General features: G+C 37.3%; 1 protein-coding gene across 1 annotated transcript in view; it reads left to right on the top strand.

The window, feature by feature from the left end:
* Window positions 1–23,400, top strand: part of LOC105841898 (nephrin) — a 205,316-nt gene that overhangs the window by 46,769 nt on the left and 135,147 nt on the right. Inside the window, exon 2 of the mRNA XM_021349120.3 lies at window positions 11,890–12,057. Coding sequence (XP_021204795.2) covers window positions 11,982–12,057 — 76 coding nt within the window. The 5' untranslated portion in view covers window positions 11,890–11,981. The remainder of the gene's footprint in view (window positions 1–11,889; window positions 12,058–23,400) is intronic.

Here is a 23,400-nt window from a genome sequence, read left to right as displayed (position 1 = left end):
TAGTACCAGACTTCACAACGACTTAAGTATTCTCTAGACTAGTGCACCGAAGCGTTAAATGAAGCTCGAATAAGTCATCCTTATCGGTCCGACGAAGGCCCTTTTCTCGAGATCCCCTTGTCTTAAGATAAACTGGATTAAACGCACTGATACTCAGAAACCATAAAGAGATTCCACTTACAGATAAGAGGTACCGGGCTTGGTCACTATCTTAACAACAACAAAAAAAAAAAAAGGTTTAATCCGACTTCTTTATGCAGGTAGCCGTTTAGATATATCTCGCAGTCAACGAAGACTGTAAACAAAAAAGAACTCTTATTAAGACGGTATTCTTTGTTTTGTTCTGTGATTGGATTTCTGTCGGAACAATGTCTCCTTTGCACGCCTTGAAGACGACGATTACTTATTTTTATTTTTATTTTTTGATGTACATATTTATAAAGCCGTAGAGTCGTTAATTTAATAAATTTTTTCGTACACCATAATCAGAACTTGCCGACACAGAACAGATCTAGTATTGAACACTCAATAACTCAGTAAGGATCTGTTTATGATTGTTTTTCTTTGCCGACTTTACAGAAAAGGAGCTTAATGATTTCATTGTAGTACCGCGTTTCTTTTTTGCTTAACGAGCTCACGACTCATGTAGTGCTAAGTGTTTAACGGAACCCATAGACATTTACAAGGTAAATGTCACCACGCACTTTGAGATATAAGTTCTAATTCTCAGTTCTATAGTTCAACAGTAATTCCGCTCGCAACGCCGAATCCTCCCGATCCACTAACGGTGCTTTTAGGTACCTCAAGCACCGATCATAGATCTCGTCAAACCCGTCGCTTGCGACGAAGGGCTCGGCGAGTAAATTAACCCACAGACACAGCCACTGAGCTTCTCGCCGGATCTTCTCAGTGGGTCGTGTTTCCGATCCGGTAGTATATTCTGTGGAGCACGGTTCTTGCTAGGGTTCGTGTTAGCAACAACGTCAGGTTTAAGCCCAGTGAGCTCACCTACTCGCCCGGATACGCTGAAATAGTCTTTCAAGACCATCGGTTTAGGCAGGAAAAAAATCTATAGTACAGCGGTTGACTCACTTTTCAAACCGGAACGCATTACTGCTTCGAAGCAGAAATAGGCAGCGTGTTGGTAGGTTTGTAGATAGGTATGGGGGCTCACAAAGTACCCTACGACCGTTGATTGTGCAAATCCTATTTTTTTTTGCGGCTTTGATTACTATTACACTATGTTATTCCTTCACCGTAGAGTAATTGTTGAACATTTAGCACTTAATTCATTAAAAAAATTGGTACCTGCCTGCGTAGTTCGAATACGCCGCATCGCTCGATACGAATGTACTAGACGTTGTCCTTCAGACTACGACAACTTCAAATTTCGTGTAATGGATTCTTTGCTGATAATGCTTCTCTTCCTTGTTAAGTTGAGAGATTTAAGTTGAATGATGTCATCATGAAGAGCACTAAAAATATACAGGATGGGTTTTCCGGCCAATAATTTTGTACTAATCAATATCAAATATACGCTTTCCATGACAAATGCAATATCAGTTTGTGTTTTTATTACCATTAACTGGGATACTCTAAAAAAATGTTTAATCAACTCTGTTTCTAGGAATCTCTCCAATTTGTAATTGGGTGTCCATTTGCAGGGTTTCATAGGAAAGCTTAGTTGGGTGGCTTGATGAAATTAAATTTAAATCCAATTAAGATTCTGACATTCAAATTTTAATTAATTTTATATTTATTGTGTTTGAAGCAGTGTCCAAGGTGTAATTTAAATTAAAAGTTCATGTTTTATGGTAAGGAAGGTCAGATGCAACAAATTAGTGTCATTAAGAGCCCGGTATAGAATTGTCTTATAAACTTATAGCTAAAGTAACTCTTCTTTTTCTCCACCTTATCCCACTAGGTGGGGTCGGCACAACAATTTTTTCTCTTCCATTCCCTTCTTTCAGCCGTCATCTCAACACTCACTCCTCTCTCCCTCATATCGTCATTCGCACATTCCATCCATACCTCCTTCGGTCGACCTCTTCCCCCTTTATCTTGCACTATAATTTCCATACATCTCTTATTTTTTTTATTGCTTAGATGGATGGACGAGCTCACAGCCCACCTGGTGTTAAGTGGTTACTGGAACCCATAGATATCTACAACGTAAATGCGCCACCCACCTCGAGATACAAGTTCTAAGGTCTCAAGTATAGTTACAACGGCTACCCCACCCTTCGAACCGAAACGCATTGCTACTTCACGGCGGAAATAGGCGGAGTGGTAGTACCTACCCGTGCGGACTCCCAAGAGGTCCTACCACCAGTGAGAATCTTAGTCACATGCATCTTCTCTCTACGCATCACATGTCCATACCACGGTATCCGTCCACTCTTTAATTTGCAGATTACCGGGACTAAAGTAAATATAAACTCACAACGGTATCAGATGAAAACTAAATCCGTCTTTGTCTTTCACAGCACCAAAGAACAGAGTAAAAAATTCTAAAAACGCTCCGTCCTTTCCGAGCAATTGAAGTTCGTCGATTTTAATATTTCCATCGTTACTAAGTTATTCGCGATCGATATTTTTGCAGAGTTCGCATTAAATTTCGCATTCGCCTGCGGAAATCCGACGCAATTATTTGCCTTTGAGATGCAGTTCGGAACTTGGTACGCTCGAATATTTCAGCGCTCCACAATGCTGAGACTATGCGATGAGCTCTCGGCAAATAAAGATTTCTTTAGGAAATTATTTGTCTTACATTGTGGCGTGGGGGGAATAGCTTCGACTTATAATTTCGCGGTTCAAAGGCTCGGAAATATAAGAGAACGCGGAACCGTTATTCGCGACTTTTATGTAATAGTTTTGCAACAGCTCCCATAACTAAGGTAACTAAAACTGGTCGCCTGTGACCCAATCGCAACATGCCCATATGCTTTGGATGCCAAACAGTTCACAAAGACCAAAATAACATGTTGAACGATATCATACCTGGAGGAAAACACGCTCGGTGTGCTTATATCGAGTGAAACTAGTTTTAAAGAAGAAAATACGGATTCAAAATCAAAATCATTTATTTCAACTTAGATGTCAGTATGACACACTTGTTGAATGTCAAAATACAAATAACAATGTTAACTCTACCACCGGTTCCAAAAAAAGCCACAGTCCTGAGAACAACCGGCGAAACAAACTCAGCGGGCTTTTTTTTTTGTTTTTTCTCTAATATTTTCTTTTTTTTAAATAAATAGAAATATTCACAATAAAAGAAAAAACAAGTCAAAAAAATACAATTAAAAAAATAATAATAATAATGAAAAATGAAAAGGCCAGGAGCGAGCGCCTCATTCCCACGTAGTGCCATCTAGTAAATAATCCTTAACTTTATAATATGCCTTGTTGCACAAACGTTCCTTAACAGTTTTCTTAAATCTATGAACAGGTAGTAGTTGAACGTTTAGTGGGATCTTGTTGAAAAGCTGTACACCCAGCCCCCTAAAAGAGTTGCTTATTTTCTTAATTCGAGCCGCCGGCAACGCAAGCCTATGTTTGTTCCTAGTGTTCACATTGTGCAAATCGCAGACTCTGGGGAATTCTTCAATGTTTTTACGTACGTACAATAAATTTTCAAAAATGTATTGGGACGCTAAAGTTAGAATTTTGATTTCCTTAAACTTGTCCCTCAAGGATTCCCTCGGGTGCATATTATAAATAGCACGAATAGCCCTCTTCTGCAGGATGAAAATCGTTTCGACATCGGCAGCATTGCCCCATAGCAAAATGCCATAGGACATAACACTATGAAAATAACTAAAATAAACCAGGCGTGCCTGTGATCTAGCACTTGTTCACGAACGACTGACACTGTGTAACTTTACCGCGATGTATTGATACCAGTTTAAAAAGAGGAAAGTTGGAAAACACAATGAATAAGAGACTTCAACCTTAACGCCTCAAGGTGGAGTTTACATTACACTGACACAATAGTTTCTGTAACCACAGCAATTCATTTATATCTAAAGTTCATTCAACTTCTTTTCAAATAGAAATCATAAAATTACGTTATCCATAACTGTGTGTATATGTGTACATATGTACAGTGTGCTACGAAATAAACTGTTTTGGCTTTCTTGTGGACCACCCTTTCAAATTAAGCAAAAATAGTTTAAGCCATAAAAGTGGTCGATTTTCGGTATTTCAGCCGAATTCGAATTCGCGTAACAGATTCTCGGAATCTGTTCCTCTCGGATACTCTGTCAATCATTTTATCGAAACTCGATTGTTTGAAACTTATTTATATCGTGATCGAGTAGGTGTTACGAAAAAAACTCACTCTTCTTTATATTATATATTTTGTTCTGAAATTGATTGTAGATTCTTTTTTTGAAGGACTTCTACCATTTGATCTAGCTCTTTTTTATTTTCATTACTTTAATTTATGACGTTCCTAATAATTTCCAGTTTTCGTGGTCAAGGTAGACGGAAGTGATTTATCTAAAAAAAAAAAAAATTGCTCTTTACCTGGGTGCTTATTATCTATCTATACTAATAAAAAAAACTACAGTGGTTTTATATGGATGTTCCGTTATAACTACTGAACCATGCACCTGATTGACTTGAAACTTGATATACGTGTAGAAAATACATGTACTTAATGGATAGTTTCATATTTATATGAGTGTTGGACACCCTAATAATAATGACAATAAATAATAATGTTAATTTTAAATGCCCAGCGAAGCAGGCGAGTACGGCTAGTTTTTCTATAAAAATAATTCTCGACTTTTACTTTTCATTCCGCACAGAACGAAATTATCATATCTCAGTGAGGTCTGGCAGTTTGTTCGACTTGGAAGATCCTAGGTGCTAAATTAGCGCCAGTCATCTACGTTACTAAAATTAGGCAGTTTTTTTTATATCTCAATAGCAGTTTTGATGGCGTGTCAAAAATGGAATTAACTTGTTTTATATAGCAAGCTTTTTTTGGAACTTGTTAAAGCTTAAAATCCGAAGACCGAAGAAAATTCTGTGCCCTCTTTAGTTTTTTATGTTTAATCTTTATTGTTTGGACGAAATCGCTAATAGAGAGCCCTCAAATAAATATATAGCTTGGTTATGTTTATTGCAAAGTGATATGCCAAGTGTATACATTTGTTTCTGCTGGTAGGGCGTATTTTGAGTCCGCACGGATAGGTACCGCTACCTTTTTTTTATGGTTGAAGTATTACTGGTGGCCCGGAGGCCTCTCCAGCTTCAACAGGACAGGTGGGCGAGCAAGGCTCGGCCAGGAGGGGTGGGATTTACTAACAGCTACCCGAGCGCCTCCGAAGAAGACCTACCAATTAAAAGGTAGCTGCTTCGCGAATGAATCGACTACCGAAATCGAGTTTAAATGTATTACGTATATTAAGAGTCCATCGCAGCAAGCAGAAACCGCAACCCCGCACGTTTCTGAAACGCCGCCTTTGAGACAGACATAGCTCTGTTTCTCCGACCTCTTTGTGAATACTTTGGGTAACGTTTTGGAATTATTTTATCACTTTTAACTGATTTAGTGTGTAAAGCGTAAAATATGATTTTTTTTATGTGAAAACGTGATGCTATGTTGGTAAATGAAGTTTTTTTTTTTATTGCTTAGATGGGTGGACGAGCTCACAGCCCACCTGGTGTTAAGTAGTTGCTGAAGCCCATGGACATCCACAACGTAAATGCGCCACCCACCCTTCAAACCGAAACGCATTACTGCTTCACGGCAGAAATAGGCAGGGCGGTGGTACCTACTCGTACGGACTCACAAAATATCCTACCACCAGTAAAAAAGTGCTATATTGACAATATACATATTTGTCTTAAGCAGTATTTAGACATTTTAAAAGTCGTAACGCCATTACAAAAAGATCACCCTGTAGTAGAAAAAGACCGGTGCAATATCAAGCCCTTGATTAAATTCACTTTTACGGCTTAATCTGGCATTCTTGATTTTCATTATATTGTTCCCGACGATTCGAATAATTTGCAGTTTTCATGGTCATGGAAGACTAAGGTTTTATTCAACGACATGGAAATATTATGGTAACAAAAACAACGGCAGTACAAAGAAAATTAAAAAACACCTTAATCGGAAAGATATTGGAAAGTAATGACTATAAAAAATGCGAGACAGCTGTTTTTTTTTTATTAGGTCCACGACTCGCGAAAATCGAAGAATTGGCCAAATACGGCTTGGAAACAAAAAATACATAGGTAATTAAGACCTTTTCTTTCATATACATCACATGGTTAATCCCATCACCCTCAATCTTAACTAATTTATGCGTATTATCTATGCTCAATCTTTCATCAACCTCAAGACTTGAGGTTGGAATCTCGTATCGTATAGTTGCCAACATACCTTAAAATTAATAATGATTACTATTTCGCGGCCGTTGAATCTTATTAGTACCTATTTGTGTGGACTCATAATGAGCCACCACAATAACCGTGTAATGATATGAATATAGAACTTTCTGCCTAAATTCTCCAGTGTTTAATATAAACTTAGTATATCCGATTACACACAGATCTGTAAATAACGTGGCATCGTTCACATCATACAAATAAGCGCCATACGCAAGACTAAATATCGTAGAAATCACCTCAAATTAGGTAGATACAATTACAGCGCTAATAAATTCGCTGAATCTCAAAGTTGCCGTTGCAACTACGAACTAATTCAAGACGCATCCCAAACTTCGTACATCAAAGAACTGAAAACTCGGCAGCGCGTAAGCGGCGAGCACCCGAAGCGCATTGGCTGTTGTTTCCTTCAGTTCATTAAGTATTTTCGTCGCGGCACTCTACCGGAGTCGTTGTTAAGTGTGCCCCGGAGGGCCGCAGTAGGGGAGCGTCGCTTTTTCTTGAATTTTTAACATCAACTTAGCGGTGTAACTCGTGTCACAAGATTAAAGCGATTTTTTCAGAAATTTTATTTCCCAAGTATTTCATTATGCAATCGTTTCTTGGTCAGCGGTAGCCGTTTACAAATATAGTGCTACATTAACAGGACTTGTTTCTGAGTTAGAATTTTTTACTAATTAATAAAAAAATAGTGAAACTCTCTACGAAATATTTTATGTTTGTAATAGGCATGTTTTGACGAGACAAGCTCATTTTGCCTATCAATATTCTAAAAAAAACTTTAATTACAACTTAAGTACTTTTAAAATTAAAAAGTAGAAACTCTAGTCAGTCTGCACGGGTAGGTACCTCCGCCCTATCTATTTCTGCCGTGAAGCAGTAATGTGTTTCGGTTTGAAGGGTGTGGCAGTCGTTGTAATTATACTGAAATCTTAGAACTCATATCCCAAAGTAGGCCTCGGGGTTTACGTTGTAGATGTCTACAAGCTCCGGAAACCACTTAGCACCAGGTGGGCTGTGAGCTCGTCCACACATCTATGCAATAAAAAATAAAAGACATTTTTATGTATATGCTCCCATAACCGACCTGTGGTTTAATTAACTACCTACATAGAAAAAAAATTAGCAAACATTCATCGCTTATAAATTGCACCAATCATTATCAACTATACCTACATTATACAAGGGGGTGTACTCAGTAAGATAATGGGAAGCGGTCCGAGGTGTGTTATGATTTCTTCGGTAAGAATGGAGTGGGGAAATGAAGTACGGGGGGCCATTATAGGAAGCGCTTCTTGTTATGACTATAATGCTGAATTTAAATAGCTGCTATAAAGGTAATTCGAGGTAGATGATGCTTAATCGCATTTTGAATATGAAGGAAGGAACGGGAATTGTTCAAGGAATCTAGTTTGGACTTCAATGGCGTTCTACAGTTTGGTTGATGGTTTTGAAATACTTAGATAATATAAATGTTAATCAGTATTATTACTGCTTTGTTTTTTGGGTGAACGAAACAGTAAGCCATTGAAACAGTAAGCCAAAATGGATGGATTGCGTGAAAGACGCTATGTGTAAGAGGGGAGTGAGCGAAGAAATTGTACATGATAGAGGAGTATAGCAGGAGAAAGCATGTTGCGCCGACCCCAGGTGTTTCGGAGAAAGGCAGGAGAATGGTGATGAATAATTGTTGCCAGTACAGCTAAGAGACTACGTCTATCTATCTCAAGTATGTGATAGCATTCACATTTGACTTCGGGATCTATCTAGCACTAGCACAAGAGCCCGCCTGATCGTTTCCCGGGCTATCGTAAAAAATAGACTGAACTGATGATTCTTCTTAATACATCTCTCTGCTGTTAAAATGCGACTTATGTATTTGGGAGGTAGAATGATTCGAATATGTTAAGACTTGTTGATTTTTAAGAGTTTGTTACACATTTAAATGCTTTTAGAAGCCTAGAATGCCACTATGCCTATTTGCGAAAAGATCTAATTTTTAAGTAGTCGTGTTCTAAAGGATATGACGGCTAGTATAGACTTCAAATCTTAAGGTGGGTGATGGCATTTATGCTGTGATGTCCATGGGCTCAGGCAGTTATTTAACACCGGGTGAGCCGTGAGCTCGTTCACCTGGACCTTTCTACACAATAATAAGAAAAAAAGTCTAGCATCCAATCTATTTCATGAGATATGCGTTCAATTAAAATGGGAAAAGCCATTATCCTTATCCATGAACTCATCTACCGCAATGTCCACTGAAAAGTTCCGTTAAAAACAGCGTCACAGGACAAAGTAATTTGCCAAATACATTAAAGACGTCACAAAGTAGAACACGAGACAAATAGATATTTACAACCACAATTTACGTGGCTTACTAATCCGGTAACAGATATCTCGATGTACCAAGATATAGGTACACGGTGGCAATTTAGAAAGACGAATAGTTATCATCCGGCTCTCTTAAGGAAATATGAAGATTAATGGGCTATGGAGCTGAGCGTATGTGTTCTTGTTATGGGATGTTTTTAATGAAGTTTGTTTTCGAGATTTGAAATTCAAGAAAGAAATTGTTGATACAAAAGCTTTTATAATATCATGTATTCGTATTGTGCTATTTTCTCTTCTTTCGAATATCGAGCTGTGAATTATAATATTTGGATATGGATTCAAAAAGATAGTATCTTCATAATGATAGCTTACATCTACAATATGTAAGATACGGTTATAAATTTGACGTGCTTAAATTAAAAAAGTTAAATACAGGACTTTATGTTTGTGAAGCGGTAGCTATTGCAGGTTTTTTTTTTATTATTGCTTAGGTGAGTGGACGAGCTCACAGCTCACCTGGTGTTAAGTGGTTACTGGAGCCCATAGACATTCACAACGTAAATGCGCCACCCACCTTGGGATACAAGTTCTAAGGTCTCAAGTATAGTTACAACGGCTGCCCTACTCTTCAAACCGAAACGCATTACTGCTTCACGGCAGAAATAGGCGGGGTGGTGGTACGCACCCGCGCGGACTCCCAAGAGGTCCTACCACCAGTAAAGGATGAAAGTAATTCGCCTAAAAATTTAATCGCCCTAATTAAATTTTGAAAATTATTATCATTTCGGTAAGCTATTATAATACTGTTGCATTTTGTCGCTTTCGCAGGCGTGAATTTATTTTGTGAGCCTGCTATATGAATCGTAGTGCTTATATATGTACATACGTGACTAGGCTATTGACATGTGCGTCACCTGAAGTTTAAATTACGGTTAAAAATCATGATCTTAATGCTATTCTTTTCTAACACCATTGTCTTAGTTTTCGATAAATGCTCTTGAAGAAACTGGGGCCTTTTAGTTTTCATATTCATTATACCTACCCGTCCCGAAAATAAGCAACGATGCTGTAATACCAATGTTAGAAATATAAAAAAAAATTCTGAGAAATACGTGACAGGCCAAGTTCACGAATTACTTCTACGATAGTGAATTTTTCGTCTAATGTCGTTCGTGCTACACTGAGCTGTAACATAAAATTAGTATGACATATAAGTATTTGTCGTCATACGATCATTTATATTTAACTACCAATAAGAGAGAAAAATTTTGGAAAGATCGTAATATTTCGAATAGGACCAAAATACATCTTGTGCACTCACTGGTCTTTCCAATCGCTCTCTATGGAGCAGAAACATGGACCATAAAAGCAGCTGACCGAAACAGACTTGATGCTTTTGAAATGTGGTGCTGGCGCCGCCTATTAAGGATTCCATGGACAGCCCACCGCACGAACATCTCGGTCCTACATCAGCTTAAAATGGAGAACGCTCAACGCCTGTCTGCCACCTGTCTGCAACGCATAATGCGCTACTTTGGCCACGTTGCCCGCAGAGGTGTAGACAACTTGGAACGTCTGATGGTCACTGGGAAAGTAGAAGGAAAACGTCCTAGAGGCCGGAGCCCCAAACGTTGGTCCGACCAGATCTCCGAGCAAACCAGCGGACCACTTAGCGCTGCACTACACCAGGCAACTGACCGGAACCGATGGAGGCTGACAGTCAACAAGCTAAAACGGAGTCACGATCCTCAGCAATGAGGGAGCGATGGAGAAGAAGAAGAAGAAGAGAGAAAAAACTCATTTTCATCAAATTTCCAACCTCGAACATACAAAATTCACGCGGACCGTCAGGCCAATTTTTTTATAGAATACTAGCGACCCGCCCTCGCTTCGCTTCGGAAACATTAAAACACACATGAAACCAAAAAAATAAAATAAAATAAAAATTAAAAAAAGTAGCCTATGTTCATCAGGGACAATGTCGGCTTCTAATGGAAAAAGAATTTTTCAAATCGGTCCAGTAGTTTCGGAGCCTATTCGAAACAAACAAATCTTTCCTCTTTATAATATTTTATAGATTATAGATTATAGAATACTTATAAATTGATAAACATCACAAAAGAAATTTCGTTAAAATTAACACAGAGTCCGTTTCGTCGGTGCGCAGAAAAACGTAAACGCCAGATATAGCATTACAAGACAGTCGTTAGCGTAATATTCAAATTTAAAATTACCCATTAAACTCTTACTAACTCTACTCTGTACTCTAACATTAGTTACTAACACAGATTATAAGTAATTCTTACTTTGTAGGGAGCGGCTTGGCTCTGCCCCTGGCTGAAGTCCATGGGCGACGGTAACCACTCACCATCAGGTGGGCCGTATGCTCGTCTGCCTACAAGGGCAATAAAAAAAACCAAAAAAAAACAAAATGTAATGGTTTAAAAAAAAACTGAAATAAAATATAATAAGGATTGTGTGATTTTATGAAACCGCGGTAAAAGTGAAACTTTTTTTGACGTTATAGACATTTAACTCTGACAAACAACATTTACATTAAACACTGACAAAAACAAACAAAATAGCGCGGAGCACTGGCACAAATGAGTAATGGTCTATACACTACACGGTCAGCTGCTGCGAACTATAGGCGCCGCCATATTGGCCTTGGCTGCTCTGACGAGCACCTTTCACTTTATCCCTAATCCGCGGCCGACCGTCACGCGACATGCAACACGCAGACGAAAAAGTTTGAGACGATGTAACAAAAGTTTCACTTTAATAAATAAATTAAAAAAATTAAAACTTTAAAATTAATCGTAACGTGGGAAATTTCGAGATCCATTTCATGTTGGTAGGTTGTATGATGCTAAGTTCTCTAATGCTGACTTCGATCTATTATTGATCGAAGAATGCTGACATATTTTGCTTGTCACTTGTAGCATATAGAGAAGCTATTTTAAAATATATATAAGGTGATTTAGTCCGATGATTATTATAGTCTTATAGTTTAAGTTGATGTACAAAATAATATATGGGTATTGTGTTGCTTTTATTACATGAATTTCACAATTTCTCAACAATGAAACTAAACACAGAATACTGTACTACGATAATAATAAACAAAAACTAAAATGAAACCTTTCATTACAGCGTGATGGATAGTGAGCTGAATCGAAGTGAAAATAAACAAAGATGTGAGTTCACATAGCTCGACTCGAGGTGCGGCCGGTGGAAAATGTAAAATGGCGTATGTGCGCGTCGGAGCGGCACGGTCCATATCCCTGTGGACATTAATACTTGGATGCTTCGATATAGCTGGTACGTACGTTTTTAAATTTATTTCTGAAATCAAGTTTACGTAGAAAATTTAGTTATATAATATATATTACTAGCCTTACTCGCCCGCTTCGCTGGGCATTTAAAATTAACATTATTATTTATTGTCATTATTATTAGGGAGTCCAAAACTCATATAAATATTAGCCTATCCATTATTTACATGTATTTTCTACATGGATAACAAGTTTCAAGTCAATCGAATGCATGGTTCAGAAGTTATAAGGGAACATCCGTAAAAACCACTGTAGATTTATATATTAGTATAGATTAGGGATTTTATGACCTGGTAACTAAGACCTTTAAGCCATGTCTTATTTTAATTTATATTCTTATTTTTATGAAAAATGATAATATGGAGTTAAATGAAATGAGATGATATGGGATGAAATATAATCTCAGTAAAATGGCTTTGTTTCATTTTCCAACATTTGTGCACTTTCACAGATATTAAACAGTTAATAAACCACCGTTACACATTTAAACCTGAAGAAACACTAAATAGACAAAATAAAACAAATCACATAACTTCATTCCTCGCGTTCCCGCCAAAAAGTACAGAAAATTTAGTACATACGAGATGGCGCAGAGGATCTATATATTAATACGTGAATCAAAAACTTTGTATCCCTTTTTATAAAATTGCGCGGACGGAGGAGCATGAAATTTCCCACACTTATACAGAATATAGAGAAGGAGTGCAGAATGTTAATATTTTTTTATTAATTATGCACAAAAAATACATTAAATCAATAATAAAAACATTACACACGCTACCATGTATTTGATACACACACGCATACATACTATTTGTTTAATGTCAAACTTTTCTTATTGTTTAAAAACTGTGGTCAAATTGAGAATAGATTAGTTATTGTTTGTCTTTATTAATATTTGTCTAAAGTGTAGTCTTGGCGGAATCTGTGATTCTATAATCACACAAGTATAATAATAGTCTTTGACAACAGAATCATAATAGTGTACAAACTTAAAATTTCAATTAATTATAGTCGAATTTCGACTACCGCGGGACCACTAGTTATTGTAAATACGAAAAGTATCATCTTCCACGGTTTTCCTTTGAATAATGTCGCGTCCAATGGATACTAATAACGAAATTTATTATTATACTGAAGAGAACCCGTTCCACTTAATCTTCTTAGATAAATAATCGTAGCTATTCACAAAAACTTAAACGACATCACACAATAGGCAGTCACTCAATGGTATCAAGGAGGTCGTGACAATGCTAGGGATAAAGATTAGATTTTCCCTTTTGGCTACGAAAAAAAACATCACTGTAACCATAATTTAAATAACCTATAAAAGAGTCGCATCTTGAGTTTGAATGCTCTGCAAATTACCAATAAATATTAAAATAAGGTTTTACTTGTAAATAAAATGGGGTCACGTTTCCAATAAATGGGGTAATAATGTCTCATGTCGAAAGCTTATAAACGTGTATGTTTTATTAGTATATGTTTACGTCTTAATAAGGCAATTTTGTGTCGAGGGAAAATGTCGAATCTATCCGATGTCAACAATGGTACACGTTTTGAGCTTGAGCGATTTTATTAGTACTATTTAACTTTTAATTATTATTATTAAAGTCTACTCGGTTATTGTTAGACAGTTTTGTCTATTTTTGATATCTGTTTCCATATGGGTATTTAAACTGAGGAATTTTTTGGGAGGATCTTTCCTCCCCCTCCTCATTCGTGATTTCCGAGGGAAACTCAGACCGATTTTAATGCCACTTATTGAGAGAAGCGTCTAGCAGTGATAATTGTATTTTTTGTTTATTTATTTATGTACACACAGAAAAGAAGACATAGTACAGAGTAATAGGAAAATTATGGACAAAGGCACTGCTTATTTCTTTAAGAAATCTCTTCCAGCAGACCTGCGAGAGGATAATGAGAATAATAATAAAAAGTTTCTTTGATGATGAGTATAATTACTACTATCACAAGTTTTCATAATTTTTTACAACAACTCCAACCTTTCATTATAATTGTACGATTCTCAACTTCTCACATTTTAATATTTCCATCCTTAATTCCATTGAACAACGTAAAATTTACGTACCTTTCTAAATAACGCTAACAGCTTATCGTTTACACCAATCCTCAAAGGGCGCGTAGGCTGAGGTAATCTCTTTAAACAATAAATCTTAACTCATGTGCTCCCGTAACAAAGATGCTTACATAACATATTATATAACGGATATTGTTTTAACACGTAATATTGAAAGCGTCATTGATTGTATTAAACTGTTCGTATTCAGTGGTGGCAGAGATTAAATAACCGCTAATATAATAATTGGTATGTATATTACATGTATAGAGCTTCAGTGTTTGTTGAGTGGGGATTGTTTTGTTTATTTCAAAATGAAAAGATATAAACTTATTAGATATTACCTTTATTTTATTTCACAAAGTTTTCATTGCTTTTGTTTACGCAGACAGCCATCTTGAATTAGTTTACCGTTTTATATGATAGGGTTGCCAACATTAAATATAAATGCTAATTTAATACAATAATTTGAGAGATCCTAGATATTTTTTTGACATAAAGTACCATTTTCTTTCTTCTTTTCCTCCACCTTATCCCACTAGGTGGGGTCGGCACAGCTAATTTTTCTCTTCCATTCTCTTCTATCAAGCGTTATCTCAACACTCACTCCTCTCTCTCTCATATCGTCATTCACACATTCCATCCATGTCTTCTTCGGTCGCCCTCTTCCCCCTCTACCTTGCTCTACCATTTCCACACATCTCCTTTTTTACCATTTTCTTTCAAGGTGTTAAATTCAAGTCCATAGACATTACATTATTGATATACCAAATTTGACACGAGTAAGTGAAAGTGGTGACTAATTTGAATAAGGACGACGCATCTGGGGATTTCGTATTAAAAAAAAAAACATTTTGTAGTATTAACTATATTACCGTATCTATAAAGTATCTGTTCTACACTTGAAACTATTTTCTGACTAAAACTACAATTAGTGTCAAAGAAAGTACAGTATTTCAAACATCAAAATCGATGCAGTCGAAGGATACGGCGACATTTTGTGATTCTCGAACTTATTAGTGAACGCTCAAAAGAAACTTTCCGTTGGCTTAAAATCATTGAAGATAAAAAGCAAAGCCGCACAAGTAAAACAAAAAATCCAAAAACGTTTTTTTTTTCTTTCTAAAACATACAACAGTCTAGAAATAATGGAAAATGAAAGTGTTAGAGCAATGAACAGGCACGTATTAAATGAATATGAGAAATAAAATTAATCACACAAATAAATTAGTCTTTAGAATTTAGTGGTACAAACCGTGTGTGTTTGTTACAACAGTTTCTGTGCTCATATTAGTGAAAATAATACTTCATTATATATTTTACTGGTGGCAGAACCTCTTGTGAGTCCGCGCGGGTAGGTAAAACCACTCCACCTATTTCTGCCGTGAAGCAGTAATGCGTTTCAGTTTGAAGGGTGGGGCAACCGTTGTAACTATACTTGAGACCTCAGAACTTATATCTCAAGGTGGGTGGCGCGCTTACGTCGTAGATGTCTATGGGCTCCAGTAACCACTTAACACCAGGTGGGCTGTGAGCTCGTCCACCCATCCAAGCAATAAAAAAAATATTTTTTAAAGTAAACTGATCGCTTGGAATCTTTTGATTTACGAATGGAGTTCTTATTTCCCTGGGCATTTAATACAATTTGGATACTTTGAGGAATTCTTTTCATGTTTATTCAAGCATATTTGATATGTACATTTAATTTTGTAATTGAGTGTTACCAGATCAGAGTTCATTTTAGCTGAATACAGCCGACCCGGATGTCACCTACCTACATACACGTGGTTTAAGTATCGATTTTATTATATAACAGAAAGTCCCATCCTTGAAACTGGAACGTTTATGTGTTCTGCGGTAGGTATCCCACGTCACTTTAGCATATACCCTTTGCTCCACCAAAGGTGAGACGAACTTAATAGTCGATAAAAATAAATTGTATGAGAAGCATAATATGGAATTTTAATGGTACTTTGTGGAAAGTACTTAATGGTAGTAGGTTGACTCCGCTCCTGGCATTGCTGACGTCCACGGGCGACCGTAATCACTCACTACCACACGGGTCGTATTCTCGTCTGCCTACAAGGGCAATAAAAAAAAACCTAAAAAAAAGAAAACGAATAATATGCAAAATTTCCCGGTCTCCTTGACTATATACAGAATAAATATTTTTTTAATCATGTACAAAGGTCATAACGTGTGACCTCGAGCCGTGTTAACCTTAATACAGCTGATGTAAGGTGAGGTCGAAGGTCGAAGGTCGCCTTTATTAACGGATGCGGGCAAAATTGTGTAACGACAGAATTTAGTGGTTGTTAAAAATTCAAGGTTTCGGATTTAATTAAAGGGATTGGTCAGCAAAGGTCAAAGGCTGTGGATATTTTTTTTCTGCACTAACTGTGTAGCCAATAGCTTTTGACCATCTGGCAATAAGTAATTAGTGGAGAAAGAGAGAGAGAGAGATTTTTTTGAAGTTATACTTCTTTAGGCGCGTTATGAAAAATTGATGAGAGTGAAATTTTACGATGCGCGCGCACCGTGACACAAAATTAACAGAATGAAGTTGCCCACTAAATCGCTCATTACAATACGATCGACGTAACTTGGCGAGTCTAAATATAGCCGCAGGTGAACTTTCCGAACCGTACCGAGAATCACCGAATTTATACGATGTCAAGAAAAGGATATGCGTGTTTGAGGATGTTGTTTAATCGATTTTTTTTCAAATTGATTAAAATTTAAATAAAAAATAAGAAAAAAAATTAATAAAAATTAAGTATAACTTCTTACGCGCGTACATAAGTACACGCACCCTTTTTATTGTACAGAAAATAAATGAACAATGTGAAACATGAAAACCAAAAATGAGTACAATTGGCGGTCTTATCGCTACGAACGATTTCCTCCAGACAGCCATCGGGGGACAAGAATTATTTGAAAACGAATTACACGCATTGTGGAGTCTCCAGATATTTTTTTATTTAGATTAGTGGACGACCTCAAGGCCCAAAATGTTTTAAGCGTTTACCGGAACGTTTTCAATACACATATATATGTATATATTATAAGGTATAATTTACCAAAAAGTCTTCTATATATTTATGTATTTAATATAATGAAACAGTATAATTCCGTTTGTCTATTTATCAAAGAAATATAGTATAATAAAAACACAGAGAAAAGGGAATAAATAGAGAAGAGTAAGTAGCATAAACTAATGATTTTTTATTACTTTTATTCTGTCTGTTTGTGGAAAATATAGAAGTTGTTTCATAAATTTCGAGCGTTTAAAAAAGTCATTGCCATTATATAATAATTTTTGAAAATTTATTTTAAGTTGGTTTAGCTCATTTTAGGATTTAAAATATTTAATAAATGCGTCTATTAGATTTACACGGCCATACTATTGAGACGATTTAGACCAAATACGATATGGATATAGTTTGAATCATCGAAAAGAGCATATTTATATAAAAGAGTATGTTCCTATCTTTTAACCTTCCTGCATCCGTGGAGCACGGGTTCCCGCCCACCCTACACAAAGAGTAGCCCACGCAAGCTACGTGCGGAAAGCTACTACAATACAAAATATATCAAATTAGGGCATTGTGTCTTTTGTGTATATGCATAGGTACCACCGCCCTATTTATACCGTGAAGCAGTAATACGTTTTGGTTTGAAGGGCGGGGCAGCCGTTGTAACTATACTTGAGACCTTAGAACCTATATCTCAAGGTGGGTGGCGCATTTACGTCGTAGATGTCTATGGATTCCAGTAACCACTTAACACCAGGGGGGCGGTGAGATCGTCCACCCATCTAAGCAATAAAAAAATAAATATATAATTTTTGTATTAATCTATATATATAAAAATGAATTGCTGTTCGTTAGTCTCGCTAAAACTCGAGAACGGCTGGACCGTTTTGTCTAATTTTGGTCTTGAATTATTTGTGGAAGTCCAGAGAAGGTTTAAAAGGTAAAGAAATTAATGAAAATGCTCGAAATTAAATAAAGATAGCAATTTTGTTTTTCCTTTGATGTGTCCCCCATCGGACGGATTCCTTTTGTCATTTATTTATCGATTGAGACATTACGAAGTCTGCCGGGTCAACTAGTTTTTAATAATTTTATTTTGTAGTCTACGAAGACGTTGTACTGTCGTACTAGTCTCGGCTATATTGCGTTGCCTTTACCAACGCGATACCGATACGTAGTCAAAAGCCCAGTTGTATTGAATAGGGGTTCTTCTATCTTTAAAATCGGAACATATTGTTACTTTTCGGAGTGTATAAGCAAGATGATTTACCCGTGTCGGCTTACAATAGACCATATTACGACTAACTACTGATATTAAAATATTACAGAATAAATGATTGTTCCTTCAGTTTCTATGAGACGTCGACATCATTAAAATTATTGATGTGAAACATCTATAGCCGCACGTAAAACCGAATTCTGGCAGGGCGACGCATGTCGTGGCGACGCGTCGCCACGCTATATGATGATATGAGTCTATATGCAGTAGTATGTACGGTGTGGCGACGCGTCGCCATGCGCAATCGACTGTGCGATTCTCTCCCACTCGATCCGGCGTTAAGCCATCTCTCTCTCTACACTGAGCTCGGGTACCTATAGTGTATACCTCCGTAGTGTATACAGTGTTGTTTACTACAGAACACATAACCTGTGTTTTACTTGAAAACAAATTATTTTTTCGTAATATTTTATTTTATCATTATGACATATTTAGTTCCTATCACAATATGTTCTTTTCTGCATATTACTTTTACAGAATAATGTCGAGGTTTCACATCTGCCAGGCGTCCCGTGACGGCTCACATTTTTTTCTAAGGATTTAGCTCGCGTTTTTTACTGTCATTACATTATTTTCAAACATTTTAAATACTTTACAGTTTTTACGGTAGCCGATGACTGAGGTGTCATAAAATAGTTTTCATTAGAACATAATACAAAAGTAACTTGGTATACAATTAAGAGCCTCGCCCACTATTTATTTAAGGCCTTTTGATATCGTATGAACACCAAGTAAACAATATCATTAAAAATAAAACTATAGAGTACACGATCACGTTTCTTGACCAATTTTCGTGACATCCAATAGTTTGTCACACTTAAGACCTCAAATTTAAATAAAGGTCTCAATAACAGTCTTATCGTTACAACCTCCGCAATCTAACTAGCGTCCTATTTAAATTAGGGTGTCGGGTTGATCCAATTAATGCTCGTGTTAATTTAATGATTGCTACAATCTTCGACAGCTGATGTCAAGCGACTTTGAATACATTATAAACTTTGCAGACTAATATAAGTGTTTCGTGGGAATGCATACAAGTCATTTTGTTGGCGGGTAGAGAGAGATCTTATGTTGCTATAGTTTGATAGTTGAAAGTAAAGATTTGAATACTTTGATTTTTTTATTCTTGGGTTAGAATTTTTTTCTTAAATAGGTATGCTGGTATTTTCGGTTGTGGAGCCGTGATCCATGCTGGAAACCAATAACAAAAGAATCTATAAAATTTAACTTCTTCTTCTTTTTCTCCACCTTATCCTACTAGATGGGGTCGCCACAGCTTATTTTTCTCTTCCATCAGCCGTCATCTCAACACTTACTCCTCCCTCTCTCATATCGTCATTCACACATTCCATCCATGTCTTCTTCGGTCGCCCTCTTCCCCCTCTACCTTGCACTACCATTTCCATATATCTCCTAGTCACATGCATCTTCTCTCTACGCATCACATGTCCATATCACGCTAACCGTCCGCTCTTTAATTTGTTGAAACTTAAATTTAACTGATTTGGGGAAAGTGAAGCCAGAGCTTCCGAACGGAAAGTGCCTTGGAATAAGCGATTAAAAGTTTCTTGGGTCACTCTCTGGTCCACTATCCAACAGTCCCATAGCAACGGCTATCATGTTAACTGGAGTCCATAGACTTAACTGAATGCCGCTACCTAACTGAAGGTTAAAGACGACGTCTCATTGTATTGTATAACGGCTGTTTTACCTTTCAAACTGTAACACAGGTCCGCTTCGTGGCAAAAATTTGAATAATGGTAATATTTATTCATGTGAACCTAGATTACGTTCTACTACCAGTAAATACCAGTTGGCGAACGCATAACGCTGGTATAATACTCAAAAATCAATGTTGCTTGATTCGATCGATGAATTCCTTAGTCACCTTTCTTGTGTCACTCTCTGGTCTAGGAGTCATATGGCAATGGTTATCATGGGCACCTTTGCCATGTGTATTACGATGCCATGCGTATTGCCAAGCGATGGTGTATAAATTATTCGTTTTGGATAGGATTTATGTAAAATCTATTCTAACTGAACAATTACATCGCCAAATCTATCTATACCAATTTTAAGGTCTATCTAATGGTTTGGTAAAATGGTAGATATCGCGATGAGCTATAAATGCAAAATACCCCTCACTCATCGCTAAGTCTATAAATATTAAAAGCCTATTCATACAAAGATAATCGAATAACTAGCACAGCACAACTAAAGTTTCGAATACCAAAACCAGAAGCAAGTACGGTTAATGGAAACAATAGTTTCAAACCTATACAATGCAGGATCGAGAGCCAATTACTGACTGAGTTTCTGTACGATTAAGGTCGTCTCCACTGGCGACAACGATCTAGAATTGATAAATCAGTCGTCTATTATCAAAGGTGGCAATCTGTGCATTTGGACAAAAAAATGGTATTGATATGTCAATACAGATTGATTTGAATATAATCGTCTCCTTCAAAGAATACGGTTCAAAACCTGCATTAAATAAAGTATTAAATTAACCTGTTATTTATCTAAGATGTCGTTCAGAAAAGTTTTGTGACTGCCAATGGAATACAAAGTCAATAATTCGTTTTTCTGATTTACCAATAATTGTCCAAAAGTCACATTGCCGGCTTTGATAATAGTCGACTCAAATGCACTGCAATTCTTTCAACGGTAATTGGATCCTTGTGGACGACACCTTTAGTTCTCAAGGGGAAGTCGGAAAATACTAGATTTTTTTTTTTATTGGTTAGATGGGTGGACGAGCTCACAGCCCACCTGATGTTAAGTGGTTACTGGAGCTCATAGACATCTACAACGTAAATGCGCCACACACCTTGAGATATAAGTTCTAAGGTCTCAGTATAGTTACAACGGCTGCCCCACCCTTCAAACCGAAACGCATTACTGCTTCACGGCAGAAATAGGCGAGGTGGTGGTACCTACCCGTGCGGACTCACAAGAGGCCTTCATCATCATCATCATCAACAGCCCACAGTCGTCCACTGCTGGACATAGGCCTCTCCCAATCTACACCATTGAGCCCGGTCTGCTGCTCTCCTCATCCACTTCTTGCCGGCCACCGTGCGGAGGTCATCGCACCATCTAGCCAGGGGGCGTCCCACGTTACGTCTTCCGCTGCGCGGTCTCCACTCGAGAACCCGTCTGCTCCAGCGATCGTCAGTCCTACGGCATATATGGCCAGCCCACTGCCACTTCAGCTTGCTGACTCTTTGAGCTATGTCGATGACTTTAGTTCTCTGTCGAATAATCTCATTCCGGATTTTATCCTTCAGAGAAACTCCGAGCATGGCTATTTCCATGGCTCGCTGAGCGACTTTGAGCTGACGGACAAGAGGCCTTACCACCAGTAAATTCACAAGAGGTCCTACCACCAGTAAAAAGTCTACTAAGGAAATATGATGAGGTTCTTTATGAAGCTCGGGTTGTGGTGATTTACTCGTATCGCATAGTTAATAGACAGGCTCGTAATATAAGCGTATTGTGAGTCCTCACGGGTAGAAAGCACCATCTTCTTTTGACCTGAAGCAGTAAAAAAAAAAAAAACTTCTTTTATCTTCTATGGTTTTCAGGCTGCGAATTGTGATAATAATTTAATTAATAGTGTTAGTTAGTGTCTGTTACTAGTGTTTTGTGGGTAGTGGACACCTGAGTATAGTAATAGACAAGCTATTATATCAAAATGCTTCGGCTCTTTAAGGTTAATTTTACAATAGTGTCTTTCATAAATATACATATATAGATAATAGAGTTCAGAGAGATTGTAATTCAAAATTTATTCGAAAATAACGCTACAAAGAAAACTTTATTTTATTATGTGCATTCATTCTATTGTTATCTAAGTTGCCAGTCTAATAGTTGTCAGAAATTATAAGCTCTCCAAGTTACGAACCACAATAAGGGATAGACATCAAATAATCTTGTTTATCATTCAATATCAGCATTAGTTCCGAAATCGCAGCTACAAATTCACGCGTGGATCGAGCCCTTAATGACGAAAGTTAAGGGTTATTGGAATTGTTTTGGACAGAAATAAGCTTAATCTTCACAGCGAGACTGTGATGAATTCTATGAGATTAACTTGATGTTTGATTCCATATTGTGGGGCGATTAGATAACTTACACTCATTTTGTATTTTCCATTGCATCTCAGAAAGACCATACTGCTGTTACAGACTCTTACTTAGACGTCAACTCTGAGTCATTAGGTACGTGCAAAGACTCAGTTGCATTAGTAGAGAGACTATTCCGTATTCCGGATACATATAGTATTCGCGTCTGCTGACTATGTGCCAGGAAAGGATCCGGAGTTTCTTTGGGCACATAATGCGATCCTCATTGCACAGCCTGAAGAAACGCATCATTATCGGACAAATGGAGGGGAAGCGCGCTAGAGGAAGAGCGCCAGCTAGATAGATGGGTGGACCAACTCAAGGAGGTGACTGGAGGCCAGATACAGGGAGCGGTACATATGGCGCAGAACCGGACCGAGTGGAGAAGATTGACATACAGTCACGATCCTCAGCATTGAGGGAACGACCAGAAAGAAAGATAGTATTAGGTAGAGTAGCATTAGCTTGCCTGTTCTCACAACACGTCTACCATATAATTGGATGTGATAAGTGCACCAAGTCTCTTACCCATCACTCCATAGACGCCTCCAACAACCAAGACTTAAACGTCCTAATTCCGAACTTAAGTTTTGGCGACGTTGCACTAGTATGTACCACCAATAAAGCGTTCGTGGACTTTAGGAATAGCTTAACTATTGATACTCTAATCCAGTGATTCTGAACCTTTTTTTTGTTGCGGCATATATTTAACTATTTCAAAATTTGGCGGCACACAAAGAAAAAGATAAAAATTATTTACTTACTACCGAATCACATACATTTGCCAATTTTAATGAAAGAAATGGTG

This window comes from Bombyx mori, chromosome 13, assembly GCF_030269925.1.
Source record: "Bombyx mori chromosome 13, ASM3026992v2".
NCBI classification, from domain to species: domain Eukaryota; kingdom Metazoa; phylum Arthropoda; class Insecta; order Lepidoptera; family Bombycidae; genus Bombyx; species Bombyx mori.
The sequence above is the reverse complement of the archived record's forward strand: the minus strand, read 5'-3'. Positions and strand labels throughout refer to the sequence as shown.